Source organism: Ochotona princeps, chromosome X (assembly GCF_030435755.1).
Source record: "Ochotona princeps isolate mOchPri1 chromosome X, mOchPri1.hap1, whole genome shotgun sequence".
Classification (NCBI taxonomy): Eukaryota; Metazoa; Chordata; class Mammalia; order Lagomorpha; family Ochotonidae; genus Ochotona; species Ochotona princeps.
This window is the reverse complement of record NC_080865.1, coordinates 97,039,634-97,064,417: the sequence shown is the minus strand read 5'-3', so window position 1 is coordinate 97,064,417 and position 24,784 is coordinate 97,039,634. Positions and strand designations below refer to the sequence as shown.

Here is a 24,784-nt window from a genome sequence, read left to right as displayed (position 1 = left end):
TTTGAGAAATGCTATTTCAATATTACATTTATACGTTGTGTACCTCATTGCTAAACAAATGGGTATTTAGAGAGTAGAGATTTTAAACAAGTAGAAGATCTGTACATGTTTAGGTATGTGATAAAGGTAATGTTACCACTCCTTTATATTTGATGTTCAGAGGAATCTTCCAAAACCCATGCTAGGTGAAGTTAGACTCTATTTGCTAGGTAAGTGGCGAGTTCGGTGAGGGTGTGGCTGCTGCTCTAGCTTCTTTGGGACTTTTTTCCTTCACCATTATTGCTCTGATTACTCAGACATGTATTACAAATACTGGCAAGTCACCCTCACTAACCAGCATGCACTAGGATTTGTTTAAACAGTCCATTTATATCTGATAAAGAAAGTTTACTTTGCTGGAATACGTATATGCATTTTCACATTTTTTAAATTTTTGTTTCTCCTCTATGTGTCTGTCTGTCTGTCTGTATATATATATATATATAACATGAAATTTATCACATTAACCATTTAAAGAGTGTTCATGAGGCTGGTGTTTGAGGAAGTCACCGGTTGGGATGCTCGCATCCCACATTGGAGTGTGTGAGCTACAGTGATGCATAGGCTTCCAACTTCCTGCTAATGCGCATCTTGGGAGGCAGCGACTGATGTCTCAAGTACTTGGATCTCTGCCACTCACAGGGGAGGTTTGTAGTATAAAGGGAAAGAGGCATCAGCTCTGTCTTTCAAATAAAATGGAAACACCTAAGCAGAAAATGACAAAGAAGGGTATGTTTCAGTGACATTAAATATATACACATTGATTTTCTGCTGCCCCCACCCCAAAGTTACTCACATTTTTATGCAACCAACTTTACCATTATTTCCAGAGCATTTTTTTCCTTGTTGAGTTGAAACTCATTCTATTTCTTCTTTCCCTTAGTCCTTGGAGACCATAAAATTTCTGTCTTTGTAAGTTTGACTATTCTAGGTACATATAATAGCAGGAACTGCATGCTATGTGTCTTTCTGTGCCTGGCTTATTTCTTTTAATATCTTCAAGGTTCTGTGTTGTAGCATGTATCAGAACTTCTTCTTTTTCAAGGTCAAATAACATTTTATTTTACACGGACTATTATTTTGTATGTACAAGTATATACAACATTTTCTTTATCTATTCATCTATTTGGGTTGTGTCTTCCTTTGTAGATCAATGCTTGTGAAATAGAATTATATTTAGTTAAGACTATATGAGTATGGTAAACCACTCCTCTCTTTTTCTGCTCAGATTCCGGGAAAGTTTTACATTACAACAAGAATATTACTTTCTGATACTAGATTAATCTATATAATGAAACATCACATTCATCATATTAAACAGATAAAGACTGTTTTGCCAGTATATGCATATTTTTATGAAAATTAATGCTTCATAGATGTTGATTTCAGGAAACTTTCTCCTTTCAAATATCTGCTTCTAAAATGGCATCTACATGATCAGTTTACTAAAAAAAACATTTATTTATAGATAATCCGAATTGGACACTGAAATCTGGTCTCTGCTTTATGATTATAATTATATGTGAATTAATGGTAATTCATTTTAGTTTTATATTTTATAAAGTGACATAAGTGTGTGACTCTAGCAGTTCCTTCTCCCCCAATCTATACTTTTTAAATTATATTAAATTTTTAATGTTGTTAACATAATTGAGAGGAATGCATACCCCTGTGGGTCCCCAATTAGGATGGGGAGGGTTGAGATATGGAGAAAGGTGGATGGAAGAAACGTTTCAATTTGTTTTTCTCCTGTGTCCACAAGGAGGGAGGGAAGGGCACTCCTGAAGAAGTAACCCAAGTATGTTACTTGAGTGGTTTTGATTGTTCTGAGACGTCACTGGCTTTGTTGCATTGGGTTGAGAAAATCCCTCCAAGGTCTGTTGGCTGCCCAAGTCCACCTTAGTTCATCCACTGGCCCAGGAACATGTTGCAAAGCTTGGATAGAAGAGTGATGCAGCCTGTTCTTCTCTTCATCCTCTGATGAGGCACTCAATGTCTCCGCTGGCCTAGATGAGCTGGTCGTCACGTCCTTTGCGTGCAGCTGAACATGCCATCCACTGTATAGGCATCAGCAATTGAGCAGGCCCAGTCTCAATACATGCGCTCCAAGGCTAGACCACATATATTGTGACTTTCCCTGTGTCTGGGTTTGAGTCCAGCGGTCTAGTAGGGGAGTCTCCCAAGAAGCCTTGCTTGGGGTGACCTCAGACTTGATGTTTTTGTATGAAAGCCAGTGCAGGATCAGATTTAGTCTGTCACCTGCACCAGCCAAGGCACCTACTGGTGGATGCAGCTACCTGGTCACTTCTATCCCAATTTCCATCTCTCATGTGAACCGCTAGGTGTTGTAGCCTAGCTCAGCCCAGTCTGCCACAGTCCCTGTCTTCACTCACATCAGAAGGGAGATACGCGATAATCCCCAACAGGCCTGCTCCCAATCATAGTATTTGCATGTACTGTTATGTGCTGTGGCCTAGCTCAGTCCATTCTGCATCCTCTCTGGCTCTCGTGTACAACCATGGGTGCTATAGCTTTGTCAGCCTGATCCACTTACAGACCCGGGAGACGTGTATGCCAATGGGTGCTGTCGCTTTGACCAGCCTGGCCTACTCCAAGCCCTGCCTCTCATGATCACCAGTGGGAGCAGAGGAGTGCCCACTGTTTCTTTACCAGGCCTGTTTCCAACCCTGGATCTTGCACCTGTCACGGAGTACTGTGGCCAAACCTGACGTGACTCTCACCCTGTCCTGGCACTTGCCCAGCAAGTGCTGTAGCCTACCCTGGGCTGGCCCGCACCCAGTCTGGCTCTCATGCCAGCGAGTACAACAGTCTAGCCCAGCTTGTCCCCCGCCCCAGTCTGGCCCACCCACAGTCTATATGTTTGTTTTCCATGGTATGAATTATCAAAACTCAACTGAGTTTTAAAAGTTAATTGGAAAAACTTCAGAAAGAAACAATTCCTAGGTATTGTTATACACTATTCTGAATGACTTGTGAAATTTCCTGCCCTGCTATGCCATCGAGCCTGGACTGTGAATCATCTCTTTGTCCAGCCCAGTGTAACCACAATAAATGTACTATCCACCAGTCAGTTGGCTGTCATGTTTATTACAGTGCAGATGTTCAAGCAATTCTTCTTATACTTAACAATGCCTCTCAAGATTAAGAGTAGTAATCTAATGAAGGTACCAGGGCATCAGCTGTGGTTCTATGTGGCAAGCCATAGGGACATGTAGGAAAAAAGAGTATTTACATAGAGGTTTGCCCCCAATTATACCTGCAAGTCTTGAAATGCAGACCCTGTGGATAACAGGGTAAGAGCAGGTGCGACAGTACTGTCCAGGTAAGTTAGAGAATATTTTAAGCTTACCTTTCAGAGTTGGAATTTTTAGTTGAAATCACTAATGCTTCCCAGACAAATAGAATCATCTCTGGGCATTGTCCCTGGCATGTACTTGTTCCTATCTGCTTTGCAACTGTTTTAAAAATGTTCCTGCCTATCTTTTTCTTTTCTTTTTTTTTTTTTTTGAAGAAATCATTCCCTGTGGCAAGATAAAATTGTAACTATCCTGTTTAGAATATAAACATCTCTTTTGTTCCTTTGTTATAAATTTACCATCTTGTACAATAATGAAAGCACCCAATGGTAATAGCAGTTTATAGGCTAGTCAGGAATGATTTATGCTTACAGAAGCCACATGTTATTTTTTTAAAAAAAGATTTATTTAATTTTTATTGGAAAGTCAGATATACAGAGAGGAAGATCTTCCATCTGCTGATTCACCCCTCCAAGTGGCCGTAATGGCTGGACCTAGGCAATCTGAAGCCAGGAGCCAGGAGCCAGGAGCCAGGAGCCAGCAGCCTCCTCTGGGTGTCCCATGTGGGTGTATGGTTCCAAGACCTTGGGCGTCCTTGACTGCTCTCCCAGGTCATAAGCAGGGAGGTGGATGGGAAGCAGGGCTGCAGGGATTAGAACTGGTGTCCGTATGGGATCCTGGTGCGTGCAAGGCAAGGATTTAACCACTAGACTACCATGCCAGACCCCACATATCATTTTCTTTCAGGTAGTTTGCCTAAATTCTAGATGGTTCCATTCTTAGCTAGAGTGCTCACCACTTTCATTGGCACCTGTATAGTTACATTACATACAAGATGTATATTAACTTTATATTACTTATATAAATAGCTCTATCCTATACTGTACTAATAGAGGCTCTTTATTTGCTTGATCTTTTGGCTCGGAGTTATATACTCATTTCTTTGAGTTCTTTGAAAACTTGAGAGTGAAAGCCTTCATCCCCAGGGCTATCTTGGCTCTGCTCTTTTCATTTCTAGAGTATCACACGGTAAAGGTTCATCATCACTTCATGTAATATTTTGGAGAAGTTTGCTTAGAAAGATAATTTTGGAACAAGGCTTCTCTCTTAAGATTGACACAGATAATTTTGAGTTTCTTCATGTGTGTCAAAGAAGAGTATGTTTTCTGCTTTTGCTGGATGAAGCAGTGTATGGCTCATATTGTTTGAGTGTTTTGTTCAAATAGTCTCCTTACGAATTGGTACTTGATTGATCAATTAGTGAGAGACAAATGGTGAGATTTTTCTATATTCTAATTGTCATCAGTTTTGCTTCATGTATTTTGTTTCATTATTTTAATTCGTTTACAACAGATTTGGTGTGACTCTAGATGTAATTCTAACAACGTAATGGTATTTTTAGACACAATATTATGTTCCTCCTTCCTTTCACTCTCCTTCCTTATTCCTTTTGTTCTTCTCTCTTTAAGTTATGAGATAATATATTAAATTTGTGTTAAAGTAAAAGGGCTTACTGTTTGTTATTTTAAAAAGCTAAAGTTCTAGTTACTATGATATTATTAAGGGCAGCTAATTCCTGCAACCTGCTGCTTCACCATGAGCTGAAAAGTCCAGGTATCCTAGGAGGTTACTCCAGCGGGCAGGAACGGGATGGAGGTGGTGGGAGATCAGTGCAGGCAGTGTGGGGGGAGGTGGAGACACCTGGGGCCCCTTATGTTCAGGTGAGCCGGCTAGGTGATTGGGAGGGTTTGAGGGCAGGCCCCAGGGGATTGGTGCCTGCAGGTGAATGCCTAGGGATGATTGATGAGTGGGCGGGGTTGGGAGATTGGAGGTGAGATTCTCAGGTGAAATGCTGGGTTACATCTGATTGGTGGACAGCTAGACCGGCGCGAATTTCTTCGTGAGCTGTGAGGAAGAAGGAATGGCGCCAGGCAGGGTATCAGTCTCCATGATGACCTTCCAATCGCTCCTCACACTACTTTGCCAAATGACAAGTTTAACAAGTCAAAACCAAAAATAGTTTAGTGGAAATAAAGAAAATAGCTATAAACAATAATTGAATGGGAAAAAATGACCATTCCACCACATACAGTAAAGTTCAAAACAAATCACAAAAAGCATTTAATGCAAAAGCATTTAATGACAGAATTCTGTTTGGGTGTCTATGCAAAGGGGGGGTGAAACTGCCTTGAGGTGGTTGGAGAGATGTGTGCCAGGCCTTCCCCTGCAGCAGGAAGTGCCTGTGGCCTTGCCAGCAGGGGAGCGGTTCTCTTCACACCTTCTTGTCATCCACACCCACTGCATGGCCCCCAGCATGAGTTGATGATGAACTGATTGTCATTGTTAAATGACAATATTCTTTTTTTAGTTTTAAAAAAATTTACTTATTTTAAAAGCCTGAGTTACCACAAGAGAGAGCGAGATGGAAGGATGGGGCAGAGAGAGAGATTGAGCTTCTATCTGCTGATTTACTCTCCAAAAGGCTGTAATGGCTAACGCTGCTCTGGTCTGAAGCTGGGAGCCAGGAGCTTTTTCCAGGTCTTGGGCCATCCTCTGTTTTCTTCCCAGGTACAGTATCAGGGAGATGGACTGGAAGTGGAATAGCCAGGACAGAGCCGATATGGGATGCTAACTTAACAGGTTGCATCTTTACTTGCTACACCAAAATACTGGCCTCTCTTCTAGATAGTTTTGCCTCTGAAATTGACTTTGTGTAATATTAAGCACTGTCCTTTTCATTAACATTGGCATCATATACCATTTTCATCACTTTGCTTTTTTTTTTTTAAAGATATATTTACTTTTGTTGGAAAGTCAGATTTACAAAGAGAAGAAGAGACAGAGAGGAAGATCTTCCATCTGATGATTCACTTCCCAAGTGTCTGTGCAGGCCAGAGCTGAGCCAATCCGAAGCCAGGAGACAGGAGCTTCTTCTAGGTTTTTCACATAGTTGCAGGGTCCCAAGGCTTTGGGCCGTCCTCGACTGCTTTCCCAGGCCACAAGCAGGGAACTGGATGGGAAGTGAAGCCGCCATGATTAGAACTGGTGTCCATATGGGATCCTGGAGTATGCAAAGCGAGAACTTTAGCTACCAGGCTGTCATACTGGGCCACATCACTTTGCTTTTAATATGTTTTTATTTTTATACCTGATGTGTTTCTTGGAGGCAGGATACAGTTGAGACTTATTTTGATGAATTTTGACTTTTAATTTCTGGATACAGTCACAATTACCGTGATTATTCATTTGGTTGTGTTAAAATTTGTCACCTTACTGCTTGTTTCCTATTTGTCTCATTAATTGTTTATCATTTAAAATCTTTAAAGTTATTTATATATATTTATCTAGAAACAGAGACAGGACTCTCATCTGCTGGCTCACTCCAAAAATGACCAGAATATTTGGAGGTTGACTGGGCTAAAGTGTGGAGAAAGAGCAGACAATGCAAGGCTCTAGTTGCATGAACCATCACTGCTATTCCCTAGAGCTTACAGAGATGATGGAGTCAGGAGCTGGAGTCCAGAATTGAACCCATGAACTTGAAAATGAGATGTGTCCTAATCACTAGTATAAGTGCTTGTCCCCACCCATTTTTTTTATCATTTCCCTTCTCCATTTCTGCTTTCTTTTGGACTGATTTTTTAAAAAATTTATTTTATTTTCTTTGCCACTGTCATATTGTATTGCTGATTTAATCAAATGATTGCTTATCTTTATTTACTTAAATGTAGGCAAATACAAAGAATTATAACCAAGACTTTAAGAAAAAAAAATCTCTTAACAAGCTAAATTCAAAGGCCACCCTGTATCTTTCCTCCTAAAATAATTTAGTTTCCCTCAAATCTAAAATTCTGTTATTTACATTGTTGTCATATAGATTGCTAATTTGGTTGCTTTATTGTTATTATTATTATTATTATTTTAGGTGGCAGGGGAAAGGACAATGCCTGGATCATTACGTTTCCAGAAAACTGTAATTTCAGATGTATACCGGACGATATCATAGCAAAGGTACTTATTTACCTGACATCTGTTGCAAGGTATAGTATTTCATTATATTTTATTCAGTTTATTTTATATCAAATATTCATTTATTGTCATGAGAAGAAAAATGCTTATTAATGTAGCTCTTATTATTATTATGAATAATTAGAAGATTTACTTAGATTGCTGTAAAATATGTGCTGAGCCCCACTGGTGCTTGTGAGAGTCAGGGTGGGTGTAGGACAGGTTGGACTAAGTCTCGACTCCCGCTGAACCATGTGAGAGCTGGGTCTGGACGTGGGCCAGGTGTGGCTGTGCTATAGCACCGGATAGTAAGAACCGGAATGGGTGTGAGCTGGTTGGGCAGGACCACTGTTCCTGCCAGGACAAGAGGTAGAGTAAGTCAGCCTGGGTCAAGGACCTCCCAGTGTGCACTAGACCTGCCACTGGGAGGAGATAGATTCAAGAATTTCGGAACTCCTTTGTCACAACGCAGTCCTTGTAGGTGAACGCAAGAACCAAGGCGAGGAGCAACCCAGACCAGGCCAGGTTACAATACCCACCAGCAAATGTGTGGTTCAGGTCTTGTGGGTGGGCAGGTTGAGCCAGTTCACAGCACCCACTGGCAGATGTGAGAACCAGGATGGGTTGTGCGACAGGCTGGGTTGGGCTGAACACCACCCAGTTCACTTTGGGCCTAGGACTGTATGAGCTGGAACCGGTGCAGTCCGGGCTGTGCCAAACTACAGCACCCACTGGCAAATGTGGAGGTAAAGTGGGCCATGCCAGACTGGGCTGCAGCACCCACCAGCATTCGTGAGACTCACTGGTATGGTGCAAGCCTGGTAAGGGGACAAGCAACGTGGGCTCCCCTGCTGGGCCACTGCTTACACTGGTGAGCCTGAGAACTGGGATGGGGGGAGTGGGGCAGACTATTCTGGGCAGGGCTACAATACCTGTTGGCCTGCATATGAACTGGGTTAGAGGAAGAGCCAGGCTGGGCTAGCCATCTGTATCCACTGGTGCACGCACGATCCAGAGTAGATGCAGGTTGGTTGGGCTTTGCTGCAACATCAGTTGGCAAGCACTGGGACTGAGAGCAAATCTTGTCAAGCTAGACTGCAGAATCACCTGGAGAGTTCAAGATCTGGGACTGGGAGTGGGCTCAATAAGGAAACTAATGGGCACCCCTCTGATGGCTTGCAATTCTCACTAGTGAGCGTGAGAACCAGGGCTGAGGGTGGGCCTGGCTAGACAGGTGGTGGTATTCACCTTCCTGAGTGTGGGCTGGATAGTGGGTTGGTTGGGCTGAACTAGGCTCCAACGCCCACTGATGTGTATGAGAGCTAAATGGGATGTGGGACAAACAGACTGAGCCAGTCTGCTGCACAAACTGGCAAGCATGGGAACTAGGGCTGAGGGAGGGCCTGGTGAGGGTTATTGGGGTTGTTCCGGCTAGGCTATAGTTCCCACTGATGTACATGACTCTCAAGTGTGTACGTGAGGGTCAGGTGTGTACGTGAGGGTCAAGTAAGTAATAGGCAGGGTTGGGCTGGGCAACAGCATCCTTTGGTTTGGGTAAGAGATGGGGCTGGAGACGCACAACTGACCCAGCAATTGCAACTACCACTGTGTGCATAGGTTGATGTGGGTGACGAACTGAGCCAGACCCCGTACTGGCAAGCACACACAAGAGTCAGATCTGGGATCACTTCAGATGAGATTTCTTTGGGATCCCCCCCAACTGAATTCAGTTGGACCCAGAACTCCAACTATGGGAGAATTGCAGGATAAGTGGACTGACTGTAGAGTACATGTGTCAGAACTGGGCATGCCTAGATGCACATGGAGGATATGGTGGTTCACTGGGGTCCACAGAGGACATCTGGTAACATATCTTAGGAAGGAGGGCAGAACAAATTTAAGAACTACTCCATCCAAGTGTTGACAGCAAATATCTGGGCGAATGGAGACTCTAAGGTCAACTATGTCAGCCAATGGACCTTGGAAGGATTTCCTAATCCTTGGATCTGTGAGACTGACAGCTTTTCAGAGCTTTCAAAACCACTTAAGCAGAACCCTCAGAGCATGCTCCAGATTGGGGACCCTGGGATGACACTGGGTAGCCGTTACCCATTCCTGGATACTGAGGTGGTTGGGAGGTTGGGTATGGCTTCTCCTCTTATCTGCCCCCTCTGTCAGATACAGGAAGAAGAAAAAGAAAATTTGGAAACAATGGGCCCCCCCAGTTTTCCCTAACCTTTGATCCTTCCCACCCTGATCAACTGTACAAACATCATCAAAAATAAAAAGAAATAAAATGTGCTGAGAATCTATGGAAATAAAATTGGGAGTTTATCATTCTTTGTCTCTATGAGGAACATAATGACTTTAATTTGTGTAGAAGTAAATCTTACCAACCTTATCTTCATTTCTTCCAAGAGTAATAAAAAAAAAGACTGAGTCATAAATGGACTCAAAAGTGGTATTAGGAGATACTAGGAAAACTTTTTTGATATTAGAAATAATTTTCAGTTAGAGAGCTTTAAAATACAAAGTTTCAAATGCCTCCTGGGAGATTTTGTTTACTTTGAAGACAAACATTTTAAAGGAAGTATTTTCCAGAAGATTCTGATAGCACACACTAGGATGCTACAATTTGAACAAAGATCAGACTCCGGAAGACTAAATTTACAGTGTAGCTGTTGAAGGTTGAAGGCAGAACCTGATTTCCATAGCTTACTGATTATCAAATAGCAGGAAAGAGTCCTTTCCGGGATGGATGAATGGGTGGTTGTCTTGTGGTAGATTGCATGAAAATTGAATCTGATGCTGTAAAGGACATTTTTTCTTTTGGGCTTTCCACACTCCACATTCTACATCAATTTTCATGGCCTGTCTTCATTACGATTATACTTTCTATTCAAAAGAATGACATTGGCACTTAAAAAATTTTAGTGAGCTGGGAAATATAGAATCAAACTGTTCTTTTAGAGCACTTTGCAGACTTTCTGAATCCAAATTTATCTTCATTTCAAACTTCAAATGTAAAGAAAATATAGAGTTATTACAAGCATAGCAAATTTAGGTTATTATCAAGAAAAATGTATTATTTCCTCTTACAGGAAAAATGGATCTGACTCCCGTTTTACCATTATTCTGGATCGAAGATTGGATACATGGGCTTCTGTCAAAATTTCCCTTCAAAAAATTTCTGTAAGTACCTATAAGTGATTTCTAGTTTTTGTTTTACATTTTGCTTTCTGTTTTGGTGACATCAATTATTTTGGTACCGATGAACACAATAAAAATATATTGGATGATAAGCAGAGAAAGTACGAAGAAGCATGCTAGAGTAGACTGCTTGGAAAGAATGAAAGAATGAGGAGTTAGTGGTTCACCTTATGAGTGGGAGGAGACTCATGGCACTGTGTATGTTTCAAAACAAGGCAAGTTTTTTTTTTGTGTGTGGTGGAAAGAACTGTGTTGTACACCCAAGTATAAAGAAGAAAGTTTGCAACTATTCAGAAAATGTACCTTTCAAGTTTTTAGAAAGCATTCATTTGTTCATTTATTTGAAAGGTAGAGTTGCAGAGATGGAGAGAGACATATCTTTCATCGGTTGGTTAACAATCGAAATGGTTATGATAGCTGTGGTTGGAACGGGCTGAAGCCAGGAGCTTGGAACCTGGATTTTCATCTGGGTTTTCAAGGCCCAACCACAAGGGCCATCCTTGGCTGCCTTCCCACCTGCATTAGCGGAGCGCTGGATCTGAAGTGGAGCAGCCAGGATTCAATGCACTACTCCTGTTGGATAATGGTTTTGCAAGCAGGGGTTTAACTTGCTGTATGGCACAATGCCTAACAGAATACCGGAAACTGAGGACTTTATATTGCAAAGAGGTTTATTTAACTCTCAATGTTGGAGGCCAACAGTCTTAAGGTCAAGAGGGCTTTCAGTTTGGCCTTAATCAGGATCTCCTTGGCTGCGTCACAACATGGCAGATTCCGTCGTTTCTGGTAGAGAGAGACGGTACACGGCAAGGCAGGAAGCCTGGGCAATTGGGGGCCAAGTTTGGTCTTTTTATGATAGACTATTTCTGTGAGAACTAACCTGGATCTAGTGAGAATTCCATTAATCTCTTCTAAGGCTAAGGCCTCCACTGACTGAATGGAGTCTAGTTAGACCCTGCTTCTCTCTACCACCTATTGCATTGCCGTGCTGAGAAGTGTCCAGCAGAGGAAACCCGGGACAGACTAGGAGACAGTGACAGGGTCTTACATTTCTCTTTTCCTAGAAGGTGGAGGACATGAGAAACTTTCAGATTCCTTCTGAGCTTGCAAGACTGAATTTGTCTGCGGAAGTACCATATAATCAAATTCTAACAGATTAGGCTTGATAAAATGTTTACTTGGTCTCTTGACAGACTCAGGAGGCCATTCCTATTTTAGCAAGTTGATTCAGTTGCAAGCAGAACAAAAGTGTATATTGTTGAACTTCTGAGCCAGTATTTTTCTTGCTATTGCTATCTTGTCAACAAACAAAAATATACTTGCACTGATATTGTAAAATGAATGAGAGCATCATTTTCTTCACAGCCAGCTTGCGTTATTCCACATCTTGGTAAAAAGTCTGCAAAGTTTTATTTAAAGTTTTATTTTTCTAAGAGAGATGTTAAATCTTTTTTTTTTAAAAAAAAGATTTATTTATTTTTATTGGAAAGGCAGATACACAGAGAGGAGGAGAGACAGAGAGGATCTTTCATCCGATGATTCACTCCTCATGCGGCTGCAAGAGCCGGAGCTGTGCCAATCTGAAGCCAGGAGCCAGGAGCTTCTTCCAGGTCTCCCATGTGGGTGTGGGGTCCCAAGGATTTAGGCCGTCCTTTACTGCTTTCCCAGGCCACAAGCAGGGAGCTGGATGGGAAGGGATGCAGGGATTAGAACTGGCGTGATCCTGGTGTGATCAAGGTGAGGCCTTTAGCTACTAGGCCACTACGCTGGGCCCAAAAGGTGTTAAATCTTAAGAATGGAGAGTGCAGCTAATGCTAGAATCAAATGAGCTACCAAAAATATTGTAGTGGGGCTGATGCTATGGCATTCTGGGTAAAGCTGCTACCTGTGATTCTGCCATTCCGTATGGCACCAATTCCAATCTCAGTTGCTCCACTTCTGATCCGATGCCCTGATAATGCATCTGGGAAAGCAATGTTGAATGATCCAAGTGCTTGGGCCCATGAACCCACATGGGACACCTGAAAGAAGCTTCTAGCTTCAGCTTGCCGCAAGCCCCTGCTGTTGCTACCATTTGGGGAGTGAAGTAGCAGACGGAAAATTCTCCCTCTATCTCTCTCTCTCTTTCTCTCTCTCTCTCTCTCTCTCTCTATATATATATATATATATATACACACACATGTATATATCATCTCCTTTTTCTGTGTAACTGCTTCAAATAAATAAATAAGTGTTTAGAAATAAAGTGGCAGCACTTTCATATTTACCAAATAATACTGATTTTTGAATTTTCTCTCTTTCCTGTTTAAATGCTACAGGCATGTAGTATGATTATCTTAGAGATGATGAAATTAAGTTAACATGTATACTTTGGGAAGGCTACATGCTGAATTCAGGATGACGTATTTAAGTACTGAAATAGCTGGAGCAAGAATTTAGATTTCATAAATTCCAGTGGATGTCCTCTCTACTTGGATAGAAAATTTAGTGTTTCTGAGACAATGCTCAAGGACCTGGGCCACCCTCCGCTGCTTTTCCAGGCTGCACGCAGAGAGTTGGATAGAAAATGGAGCAGCTGGGACATGAACTAGTGTCTATACCGGATGTTGGTGCTGTAGGCTGAGACTGAGCCTATCATGCCGTGGTTCCTGACCCTGCTCCCGCATTTTAAGACTGGTCTTTAGCCTTGTTGGGCAGACCTTGGTTTATGCCAATCAGAAATCATTTTATACTAAATATAGTATTTGCTGTGATAGCAATTTTATTGCCTAGCTATTTTCTTTTTAAAAAGATTTATTTATTTGAAAGGCAGAATTACAGAGAGAGGGAAACAAACCCAAACCCAAACACACACACACACACACACACACACACACACACACACACACACATATATGCAGAGAGCGAGAATATGAGTCTTTTATCCACTGCTTCGTTTTGGATGCCCGTGTTTGCAGGCAGCGCTTTAGCTGCTATGCCTTAATTCTAGCCCATAGCATTTCTCCTTTTCTGGCTAATACTGTACGCCATGATTACGTCAACTTTCACTATGTGATTGTTGGCACATGTCATCAGTCTTTTCATAAAGTATTGTTTTTGTTAACAAGAGAGGTTGCTTGGAGCTGATGTGTCTGTCTCTCACTCTCTTTTTCCCATAAAGACTAGGTCTTGGTTCTAGCCACATGGAGTAAACAAGTGACCCTAACTTATTTTGTGGGCAGTGATAGTTCCATTTCTGTTTTCCCTGAGGCTGTTCTCTCAGTGGAGAGAAGCCAGCCAAGCCCATCAATGCGCTTAAGAATCAGAGGCCGTTTCTGCTCATCACTACCAACCTCACGGTGATGGGCAAGAATGATGTGGTGGAGGATGTGATGGCATGTGAATGGCTGTAGGTTAATTTAGGTGCTCTTTGCTTTTTACGAAACGTTTTAAATGTTTCTGCCTGTGATATAGCTTCTATAACCATATTCAAGGCTCATTAATTTTATCTTAACCATTAATAGTTACTGAACACTGTCTGAAATAAAAAATACTGAAAGTTAGCTTTTATGTCAGGGGAAATAGTTGGGATTTGGCAAGCATTTCTGGTGAAAGCTGTGGTGTATTATTTCAAATGTGTGTCTATGGAATAATCATACAATTAAATTTGAAAGCCTTAATATGCAGATTCAAAGGTAATTGAAATCAGGTTATAATTCATGATGAGAAGAAATATTCTTTAATTATGTTTAATTGGCACATAAGTATACATGTTAAGGTTACTATGAAGTTTTGATTCATGTATACACTGTGTAATGAACAAATCAAATCAAAGCATCTATTACTTTAAAAAGTTCATCATCATTTTGCTGTGATAACACTCAAAATGCTCTCTTTTAGCTATTTTAGGGAAAGTTTAATTTGGGGGAGAATCCTAAACATCTTACAAAATTTGTTATTTTTATATTATTATCAACAAAATTTACAAACAAAATTTACAGCAAATTTACAAACTATAACCTTTTTCAGAATATGCAAATCCAGAATAGAATGTAAAGAAAAAAAACCACAACATTGGAATTGAAGTCACAGACTGGGACTGGAGTAAAAGGTTATCAGTTAATACTACCTTCACAAACATTCTTCTCATTCCACCTTAAAAATCCAATTGCGCATAGCAGAAAGCCTTTCCCATCGAGACTGCTCCTAGTGGGGGGAGCTTTGGCTGTTTCCTTCCTCCACACTTAGGACATGCCTGATCTTCTTGAGCTGTCCAGCACAAGCTAATCCACAAGGTTCAATCAGGCTAAGTAATTGCGGAATGTGTCAACTCTGAATTACAATGAGCAGCAGGGAACGATCTGTCAGCTGACTAATCAGGGATAGTGGGCTTTTTGCAGTGCTGCCACCGCGGTAATGGAAGCAGCTACACTAGCTTTGTTTGATCGAGATTTTTGGCTGCCGTTTTTAAATACTACCCAAGAAGCAGCTCATATTTCATCAATGTTGCATTGACAATTGGAAAAGAAGAGAGTAATTGTGCATAGGCGAGATGGCAGAAGCAAATCCCCCGAGAGGCAAGATGAGGTTCAGGAGAAATGCGGTAAGGGCTCTGCCTGCAGTCCTGGAAAGCCTGTATTCCCAAGTTCAAGTGCAGGGATGCTGCAGCATGGTGCTATAGCACAAACTGCTGAATGGGGCTTCTGTAGCTGGATGGAGAGATGGAGGCTTGTATTTGCATGGATTGCGTTGATGTAATTACTGTGTTATTCACATAGTGTAATTTAAGAGAATTGAGATAAAATATAATTTTAAAATCTGAATGTTGTGTTGTGTGTGATGAAGCTTTGTTATTTGTGTTATTTAAGAGCATATGAATAATTTTGAATAGCTTGGAAATGTAGCATTAAATCATGAGCTAATAGCTATAAAAAGGATCCATTCTTTCCTCTACCATGGTCGAGCAGGGAACGATACTGACAGGTGTTCAGGTTGATTTCAAGGCAGCCCTTCTGTACTGCCTTCTTGGGTGTATAAGTGAAAGAAAAAATTGAAACCAGTGATGATTTCGAATGTTATAATTTCAATTTTTCCTCTCTAAACTTAAACTTCAAAGTAGCAAAATTCTAGCCTGTTGACAACTTTTGATTTTCTTTTATGGAAAAAGAATGTGAGTCACTTTTTGCATAGGGCTAGAATTTGGAAATCTCTCAGGTACCTTTTAGACACTCTTCCACTTAAATTTTGTTTTGTTTTTCAATTATACACTAAATTGCAGAAAATCTTAAGATGACTGTTAGATATATTTTGGAGAAATATTGAAATAGCAGCTCATTTAATAAGAAATTTGTCATCAATAAGCTTTAAATGCCACATTTTGCTTTCCAAAATTGAGGTTGTGTTTTTGATATTATGGTTTAAAATACAAACTTGCTTACTAAAGCATTGAAATAACAGAAATGAGAACGTAAAAATTGGTTATAGAAAAACATGACATTTTGAAAAGTAAGACTTGATATGGAAAGACGATGAGCATCAATGGTGAGTAAATGATTTATTTTCTAATAAAACTTAGAACACTAACTAAAAATGACACTTAGGCTGTGACTGTTGTGACAGTCTTGTGTCTTCAGCTCTGTGTGATTTTGTATTATGAGAATAGTAGCTTCCAACTTCCAGTGGATAATTATTGTGCACAAAAATGCCTATGCATGTGCTTTGCTGTGTTGTGTGCTGATAGTAGCACTTCTGTTTTCAAAGATAACTGACTTAAGCTTTTAGGAAGTTGCTGATTTCTTCAAAACAGAAATATTTTCTCAATGCTAAGCTTAGTCTCATGTTTATATACACACACATTAAAAACAAATGCACGTAGGTACTTGCTGAAAAGATATATACAGCTCTGTGCTGCATGTAATACAGGTTGCAAAGACAAGCAATGGAAGGTTCTTGGGTTGACGGAGCTCTCAAGTGAGTGTAGAGGGTAGGACAGGTTCATCAGTAACTGCTCCAGAAGAACTCCTTGGTGGGGAAAGACATATTTTTTTGGAACTGAAGCTAGAATATGTTCCTGTTTTCTTTCTTCAATTCTTTTGTATGTTTTTTCTTCAGTCATGAGTCACTTGAAGTGCTCCCTAGCAACAGACATCTTGAAAATGAAATTGATTAGATGAAGTACAAAGCCATGAACTATGGTGGAAGATTTGTTTTGTTTATATGAATAGGACTTGACCAGAATGAAAAATTTAGCTTTAAAGGGTCTCTGGGGTTGAGGCCAATGCTGGAGATGTGATGGAACCCAAAAGCACGATCCAATGGACTTTAAAGTCCAAAGGAGGACTGAGCTACATACTTAGTAGAAACTGTAGTGACTGTATCTCAGTAAGAGAGAGCAGGGGAGAACAGAGAGATATGTGACAAGAAGAGCAAACCACATGGAAGGAGAAATACATGGAACTGTCTGATCCAGGAGCTCCTTTGGCAAGCTGTGTGGTTGTGTATGGAGTAACTCATACTTTCTGTGCGCTTTAAGGGAGGGAATATGGGGGAAGACTGTGGAAGTTTCTCATGCCTTTGAAAACTATTCTCTTATAGTGGGGGATATTAATTTTCCCTGGCACATTTCTGCAGAGGAAGATCATACTTTCTCAAGATCAATAATATGTCAGCAATCTTAATATTATGTCATGATATTATAATGTTACCATTCAGTGCTTTCCAGAATGATTAATTGCTTACAACAACTTGTTGAGAGTGTTATTGCCTTCCCATTTTGCAGATGTCAAGTTCAAATCATTCCTAGGTGGTAAACAGTAAATCTTAGTCTATAAAGTACTAGGTATCCAGAAACAGCATGCCTATCTAAGATCCAGTCTATGCCACTATATCAAACTTCTTTTCATTTCCTAATCTGTAAAATGGGAACAATACCTACTTGACTGCAATGTTGTGAAGGCTAAATGGAATGGTATATATAACAAATATTACCCATATGCAATGACTTCCTCTCAAGGCTACCTCTTACCAATCCTGCCTTTCTTTGCCATAAAGATATCAAAGAAAAATCTATAAAAATATAAATGGTTTTATGGTAAATAACCAAACTGTATTGTATAAGGTTCTTCATATCTTTTGAAAGAAAGAAAAACTAGAATAACTGAAAGTCAGGCATGCAGTATTTAGATTGCACCTAATTAGTTATTAACCAAAGAAATATTAAACAAGGTCAGTTTCTGCACTGCAGTAGGGCAATGTTGTCCTGGATTTGTGTCTGCTGTTGTTATTGTTGTGGTTACTGCTGTCAGACCACGTAACTGGGAAGTGTGTAGGCAGGTGTGAAGAGGAGGGAGCGCTGTATGTTTTCCAGGAGGGAAAGCTGAGAGGAAGCTTGTCTGCATCTCACCCAGAGGGGCTAGTAAGGCCTGCTGCAGAGACGGGGGATACGCCGTGCAGGCTGTGACCGGATACAAGGCTCAGAGCCCTAAAAACTGAACAGCATATTCATCTTTACCAAGGCGCTTTTAAGCAGTCACATGTTGGAACACAAGAGCAAAAAATGTCTACAGGCAGCTAAAGGCAGTGCTGTTGCTACTCTCCTGCTAAGTCTCTTCATCTCTTTGCAAAGAAAAACAAAGCAGCAAAATCAAACACAGCGGACACCTGCTCACATGCCTTTCTTCCTTGACAACTTCTCAAAAATGATTTATATAGTTTTAAAATCTAGGGCTTGATTTGGGGGTAAATAGAAATTGTGCTTTTTCATGTTTATATAACCATACACAGATTACAGATTCTTAAAGCAGCATACACAGGATTTTAGAAGTGTAGTCCTTCCAAACTGGATTGGGAGACCTCAGTGGTTTTCAATTCTGCTTATATTTGTTGTGATATGTGCACACCCTGTCATATGCTGTTCAATTGTTCATTTAGATAATAGATTTTTAGGAGTATCTTGAAACATTTACTTACACAAATAGAAAAAGAAAAGATAGCATTCTCTCTATACCTATATGCATGCCACATGGAAGGATGATCTGTCAGGTTAAAATTTCTCTAGAATGCTCTAGCTCCAGATTCACACAGCGGGGTGTCCACGTTGCTGCTAGTGGGCCATGTTCAGATACTACTTTTTCATTTGGAGATTTCAAAGTAGCAGCCCACAGGTATGTTTTGTTTAGATTATGCAATAATTTAACAAATTTTTAACTTGGTTCCCATCTTTAAAAATCTTGTTTTTTTTTACAGAAGTTGAATTTCTGGCTTCTCTTGAGAAATCGAAGAATAGGCAATGCTGGGTTCACCTTCTCTCATGACAACAATGGACATGAATAGTGACTTCTCCCCATTCCTGCCTTGGCTACCCCCACCTCATTACAGTCCCCACCACTTCCGTTTGGGCTTCCTCGTACAGCGAGAGTATGAATGGCTGCTCCACCCTGGGCTTAACTTAAACTCTATTTCACATAATTTTGCTTATACATCATAGACAATCAAATTTGTCATCTTTAGATTTCAGGTTGAGATTCTGAAACAGTTTTTTAAAAAACATTTATTTATTTAAAACAGAAGATAGGGGAAGGGAGAGGAGCGGGGGGAGCTCCTCCATCTGCTGCTTCACTTTCCAAATGTCCAGTATCCCATTAGGGCCTCGCATGTGGTTTGTAGCAACCCAAGTGCCTGAGCTATCACCTACTGACTCCCAGGTGCATTGAAAAGCAGCTGAATTAAAAGTGGAGGCCAGGGCCAGGTGCAGTAGCCTAGTGGCTAAAGTCCTCACCTTGCATGTGTCGGGATCCCATATGGGTGCTGGTTCATATCCTGGCTGCTCCACTTTCCATCCAGCTACCTGCTTGTGGACTGGGAATGCAGTAGAGGATGGCCCAAAACCTTGGGACACTGTAGCAATGATGGAGACCCGGAAAAAGCTCCAGTCTCCTGGCTTCGGATTGGATCAGCTCTAACCATTGTGGCCACTTGGGGAGTGAACCAGCAGATGGAAGATCTTTCTTTCTGTTTTTCCTTCTCTCTAATATCTGTCTTTCCAATAAAAATAAATAAATCTTTAAAAAAATGGAGGCAACAGTAGATCCCTATTGATCCCATATAGGCGTGGATATCCTAACTGGTGGCTCAACCCGCTGTGCCGCAATACCAGCCTGAGTCTCAATCATGAATGTGATCCTGTGTCATCCCTTCTCTCCAAGTCTCTCCTGTTGGTCAATATGCTTCTATAAGTAAGCAACTACAAGACTTTAATTCCATCATTCATAAGTCTTTGAAAATTTACTTAATCCCTCAAAACCTCAGAATGTTAGTTTTTTATTGCAAAGTAACTTAAAACAGCAACAACAAAATTATCATTATAGCTGTGAAGGTCAGACTGAGATCAAGGTGTTGGCAGGGCTGTGTTCCTTCTGAAAGCTCTGGGATGAGTTGTTTCTTTTTGACTTTTCCACTTTCTCAAGGCAGCTTCTGTTATCACACCTCTGACTCCTGCTTCTCTCTTTTCCTAATAAGGACCCTTTGGGTTAGCATTGGTCTCATTTTGATAATCCAGAAGTCTTCCTATCTCAGGGCCCTTAGGAAAACCACTTAAGGTGAAGTCCCTATCACCACCTGAGGTGAAGTTCATCAGTTCTGAGAATTAGGATGTGGAGATCTCTGGGGAGTCATTGTTCTGCCTCTTGAACTCAGTTTCTGCAATTGTGAAACGAGGATAAAAATAGAGCTACTGCTTGTAGATAATAATTCTCATCACGAGCATTGTTGTCATAATAAGCACTTGATTAATAGTGATACTCCTACTCTTGTCCAACTATTCAGCCTCCCTACTCTTAAGGCTTTGAGTGGTTATTTATGGAAGCTATGCAAATGAGCCATTCATGAGGAGTGTGGATTCACTTTTAGTGCTACAGTGCTTTGGCAATCATGTTTTAAAGTGTCTGGGAAGTGAGAATCTGGTCTAGTAAGAGGCCCCTTGTGATGCTTTCATCCAAAATCATCATCCTGGGTTTGATGCCAGTCTCCACTCCCAATTCCTGCTGCTTAATAATGCGCCGCCTGGAAGTGGTGGTGATGACTTGAGGAATTGGGTTCCTGTCACTCTTCTGGAAAACGTGCGCTGAATTCTTGGTTCCCAGCTTTATCCCCCTCAGTTGCTGCCTTTCAGACATTTGGAAATTGAAGTTGAAGGCTGCCCTCTGTTTATTTGCCTTTCTGCCTTGTAAATTGAGAAGAATAAATAAAGCGGAAGGCTTGTAAAAAATAAATTTAGGACCTGGGATAGATTGAAGGGTATTGGAATGAAAAAAAGTATGTTTGATTCTTAATGGGGGTGTGAGGAACAGAAACAACATTTGTGATCTAAACTACATGCTTTGGTTTCTGAAGCAAATAACTTTGAGAAATCAATTGAATTGTTTTGTGTTACTCAATTGATGAGTTGTTGTATAGCTATTGCCTAAAGATTTGTAGCCCCCCAAATGGCTGCTGAATTTGGCAATACCTAATGAGTTAACAGAATCTATGTGTTCTATGAAAATACATGTGGTAGCTCAATCAATAGCCTTAAATTATCCTATGATGCAAAATGTTATAAATGTAATCGTAGTGTAAATAACTGAAGTTTTTGTACTTGATAGACTTCTTCCAAATGCAGATTTTTGCGATAAGCAAATTCCTAAACACTTCGAAGGAATTAAGGAAAGAGAATATATGATTAAAATAGTCACAAGGATTTACTTAAATTTCATCTGCTTAGAATGTGGAGTTATCTTTAGGATAGAAGCAGTTTAGATTAAATCACTTTGTCAAATAGAGCAAGTACTGCTTCAATAAGCACTCACCACAATGTACTTGACTTACAAGCAAATGAATACTGCCTACCTGTGCCTAAAATTATTTCCCGACTTATTCTATGGACAGTGATTTCCCTTCCTTCCTTCCTTCCTTCCTTCCTCGCTCCCTCCCTCCCTCCCTCCCTTTCTCCCTGTAGTGATCCCTGCTGTCTAAACGGCTGTCTCCAGACCTGGCTGTTAGGACAACCTAATCTAGGAATGGCAGAGTAGAGCCCAGGAATCTTGGACGAAGTATTGCCGCAAGGCCCTCCCTATCCCTGTAGAATCTTCTCACTCCTTCCTACACAACACACGAACTTGGTGGCACGTGAGTGTCTTGGGCTTGCAGTTGTTCAGTACCAGGTCCTTATACTTATCATATTCATTACCAAAATACTAGAGAATGTGACAATAAGGAAAATAAAAGAGAAAAGATGATGAAATCAGATTGAACTACATTCCATACAGTAATAACAAATAATTTTGCTTTAAATGTTGACAAAATTAGTGGCTGGCATTGTGGTATAACAAGGTAAGCTGCTGCCTATACTTCCAAAGCCCATATAGGTGCCAGGTCTATTCCTGGGTTCTCCACTTGCTATCCAGCTCCCAGGAAAAGTAATGGAAGATGGCCAAAGTCCTTGCTACCCTGAAGTTATTTGGGACACCAGATGAAGCTCCGGACCCACAGAGACAAATCATAATCTCCTTTATATGTGGGAGCTAAAAAATAGAAAAATGAACAAACAAAAAACCCTAAGACTAAGAAAAAAGAACAGTCTGTCTTGTTACCTTCTGCTGTAGAGTGGTAGCCTCAAAATCTTCCTGCCTGAGCACTAGTTTGACTAGTACTGTGGCAGGAATGTGTTTTGCTGACATCAAATTTTCATGTTAACACATGGCCAAACACTCCAATCACTGCTTCTCTTTGTGTGTTGGAAGGATGGGGCCTCGGGATTTGATAACCATTCTTTTTTTTCTTTTGGAAGGTTTATTTATTTTTATTGGAAAGTCAGATTTATAGAGAGGAGGGACAGAAAAATTTCCATCTGCTGGTTCACTCCCCAAGTGGCTGCAATGGCCGGAGCTGAGCTGATTTGAAACCAGGAGGCAGGAGCTTTTTCCAGGTCTTCCATGCGGGTGCAGGGTCCCAAGGCTTTGGGCCGTCGTCGTCTACTGCTTTCCCAGGCCACAAACAGGGAGCTGGATGGGAGATGTGACAGCTGGGATAGGAACCAGTGCCCATATGGGAACCCAGTACATGCAAGCAAGGCAAGGACTTCTGCCACTAGGCTATTGCACTAGGCCCCTTGATAGCCATTCTTACTTAGAATCAATATTTGATTTCTTCATGAAAGGAGCTGAATTGAAAGTGGATTCGCTGGCAGATGAACTGGGGTCCATATAGAATGTCAACATAGCAGGAAGTGGCGTTGTGGGCTTGGCTACCGTGTGGGAACCTGCTTGTATTCTTTCCCTTTCTCAAAGCCAAAGTGGTGATTTGAATGTGAATCAGACGTTGCTGTTCTCTACTCAATACCACTTAGAGACTCTTTAATTTCGGTGAAAAAGACAACACAAAAACAGAAACTTGGTATCTTTTCCAATGTGGCTCCTTAACTCCTTTCCATTCCATCATCCCTTATCCACAGCACCATCTTCCGCTAGCTTCACTGAATAGACCTCTTCAAGAGGCGGTGGAGTTTAATGACTAAGAGCACGCACACACTTAGGTGTAAATCAAGGTGTCACGAGCTGGGACAAGTTATACCTAAATTAACTGAGCCTCACTTTTTTTGTAAAAGGGGCAAGCTAATTCCTTCATGGGATTATTATGAGGAGGAAAATGTGATTGTGTTGGCAAAATACTTGGCATAAAGCAAGTATGTAATAATTTATGACTTATTATTACTGTCATCCATGTTATTCCAGCCCTTAGTAATTTTATATATTGCCCTCCATTTTGTCTTTTGAATTCCTTCATATAACTATTAGTTTTGATGACCTACTATGTTCTTTTGCTGTCCTAAACTGGGGCAAAACTTGGGAGCTAGAGTAGTGTTCTGATCCAGTTAGTTCCTCTCTGTGATTTCAATCTTTTTTGTTCTTTCTCTAGCAGGCTTTGTACTACCATTTCCCCTTGTATATTAGTCCCTGTTACATTTATCAGTGCATCATGCTATGAAATTCTTGATTGCAGGGCCGAGTCTCCCAAGGGTTGACTCCACAGCTTAGCTTGTTTCTCAAGAGGTGTAACAGGGCGTGCAATCTTGGCATGACACGTTTAGCCCCCAGCTTAAGCGCAAGTTCCTGCTTCCTGATTGTCAAGTTATGCCCCCGGGGGATTTTAGGAGAGCTGCTTGAGCATTGGATAAATATTGAGAGAAACTAGGCAGAGTATAAAAGGCAGTCTGGAGTTTCAATAAACGGCTTTCTGCTTACACAAATGACCCAGTATGTGTCTTCAACCCTAGTCCCTCCGCTTGACTCGGGATACACGGTGACGTGGGCTTTGCTGGCACTTGATTACTAATGGACTGTGCTGTTAGACTGCCATTCTCTTGCAAATTGTGTAGGGATTACATAGATCTGTGTACAATTGTTGGCTAACAATGCTTGGAATCATCTATTTACAATTTTTGGAATGGGCACATATATGATTTTTGGTAAATGTTGCTTGGATGAAAATAAAATATGTTTCCACTCCACAGTACATTTTTCTTTAAAATTTTTAATTTATTTTATTATTCCAGAATTTTCCTTCCCTCTTCCTCAAATTCTCATCCTCCATTGACTTCTCCCATATCAGTACGATAATATAGTCTTTCACAATCAGTTGTACGTTCATCATTCTGTTATTTAAGTGTATCCTGACATTGTAAGCATGGACAATGGCAGAGTCCAGCATCCTATTGTCAAGATTCATTCAACAGTTTAATTGGGGATCCATCTTTGATTTGGAAGTAGAGATGCACACTGCATTTTCACAGAGTGTGTGATAGCCTCTTCTGCATTGTGTCTTCACATGAGCATGTGATCATATAGTTACTATACATTCTCTTAAATGAAAAACCATAAAACATGATAAACAGCAGAGAGAAAAATAGAAAATTTACAACATGAAGTTAGATAATATGCTATTGAATGACTAATGTGTTGCTGAAAAACTGAAAATCAAAAAACTTCGTGAAGCAAATGCTGCTATTGTGTGTTGTATGAGCCAGTGTGGAAATTAATAAGAAAAACAACAACTTTGTTTTTTGAATGAATAAACATAAAAATAAAAATAAAAATGTCAAACCCCCTGAGATGTAGCAAAAACAGTATTGAAAGGGCTATTGACTTTGTATTTTGTGTGAAGGTTGCCTTATGTCAAAGAGAATATGTGCTATTTGT

General features: G+C 40.7%; 1 protein-coding gene across 3 annotated transcripts in view; it reads left to right on the top strand.

The window, feature by feature from the left end:
• Positions 1 to 24,784, top strand: part of MCF2 (MCF.2 cell line derived transforming sequence) — a 99,395-nt gene that overhangs the window by 22,079 nt on the left and 52,532 nt on the right. For 2 of the 3 annotated variants that reach the window (XM_058659048.1, XM_058659049.1), the window contains exons 3-4: positions 7,282 to 7,396; positions 10,466 to 10,556. In XM_058659048.1, the coding sequence (XP_058515031.1) occupies positions 7,282 to 7,396; positions 10,466 to 10,556 (206 nt within the window). Of the gene's footprint in view, positions 1 to 7,281; positions 7,397 to 10,465; positions 10,557 to 14,796; positions 15,157 to 24,784 lie in introns of those variants that run through there. The other variant, XM_058659050.1, reaches the window with a different exon arrangement.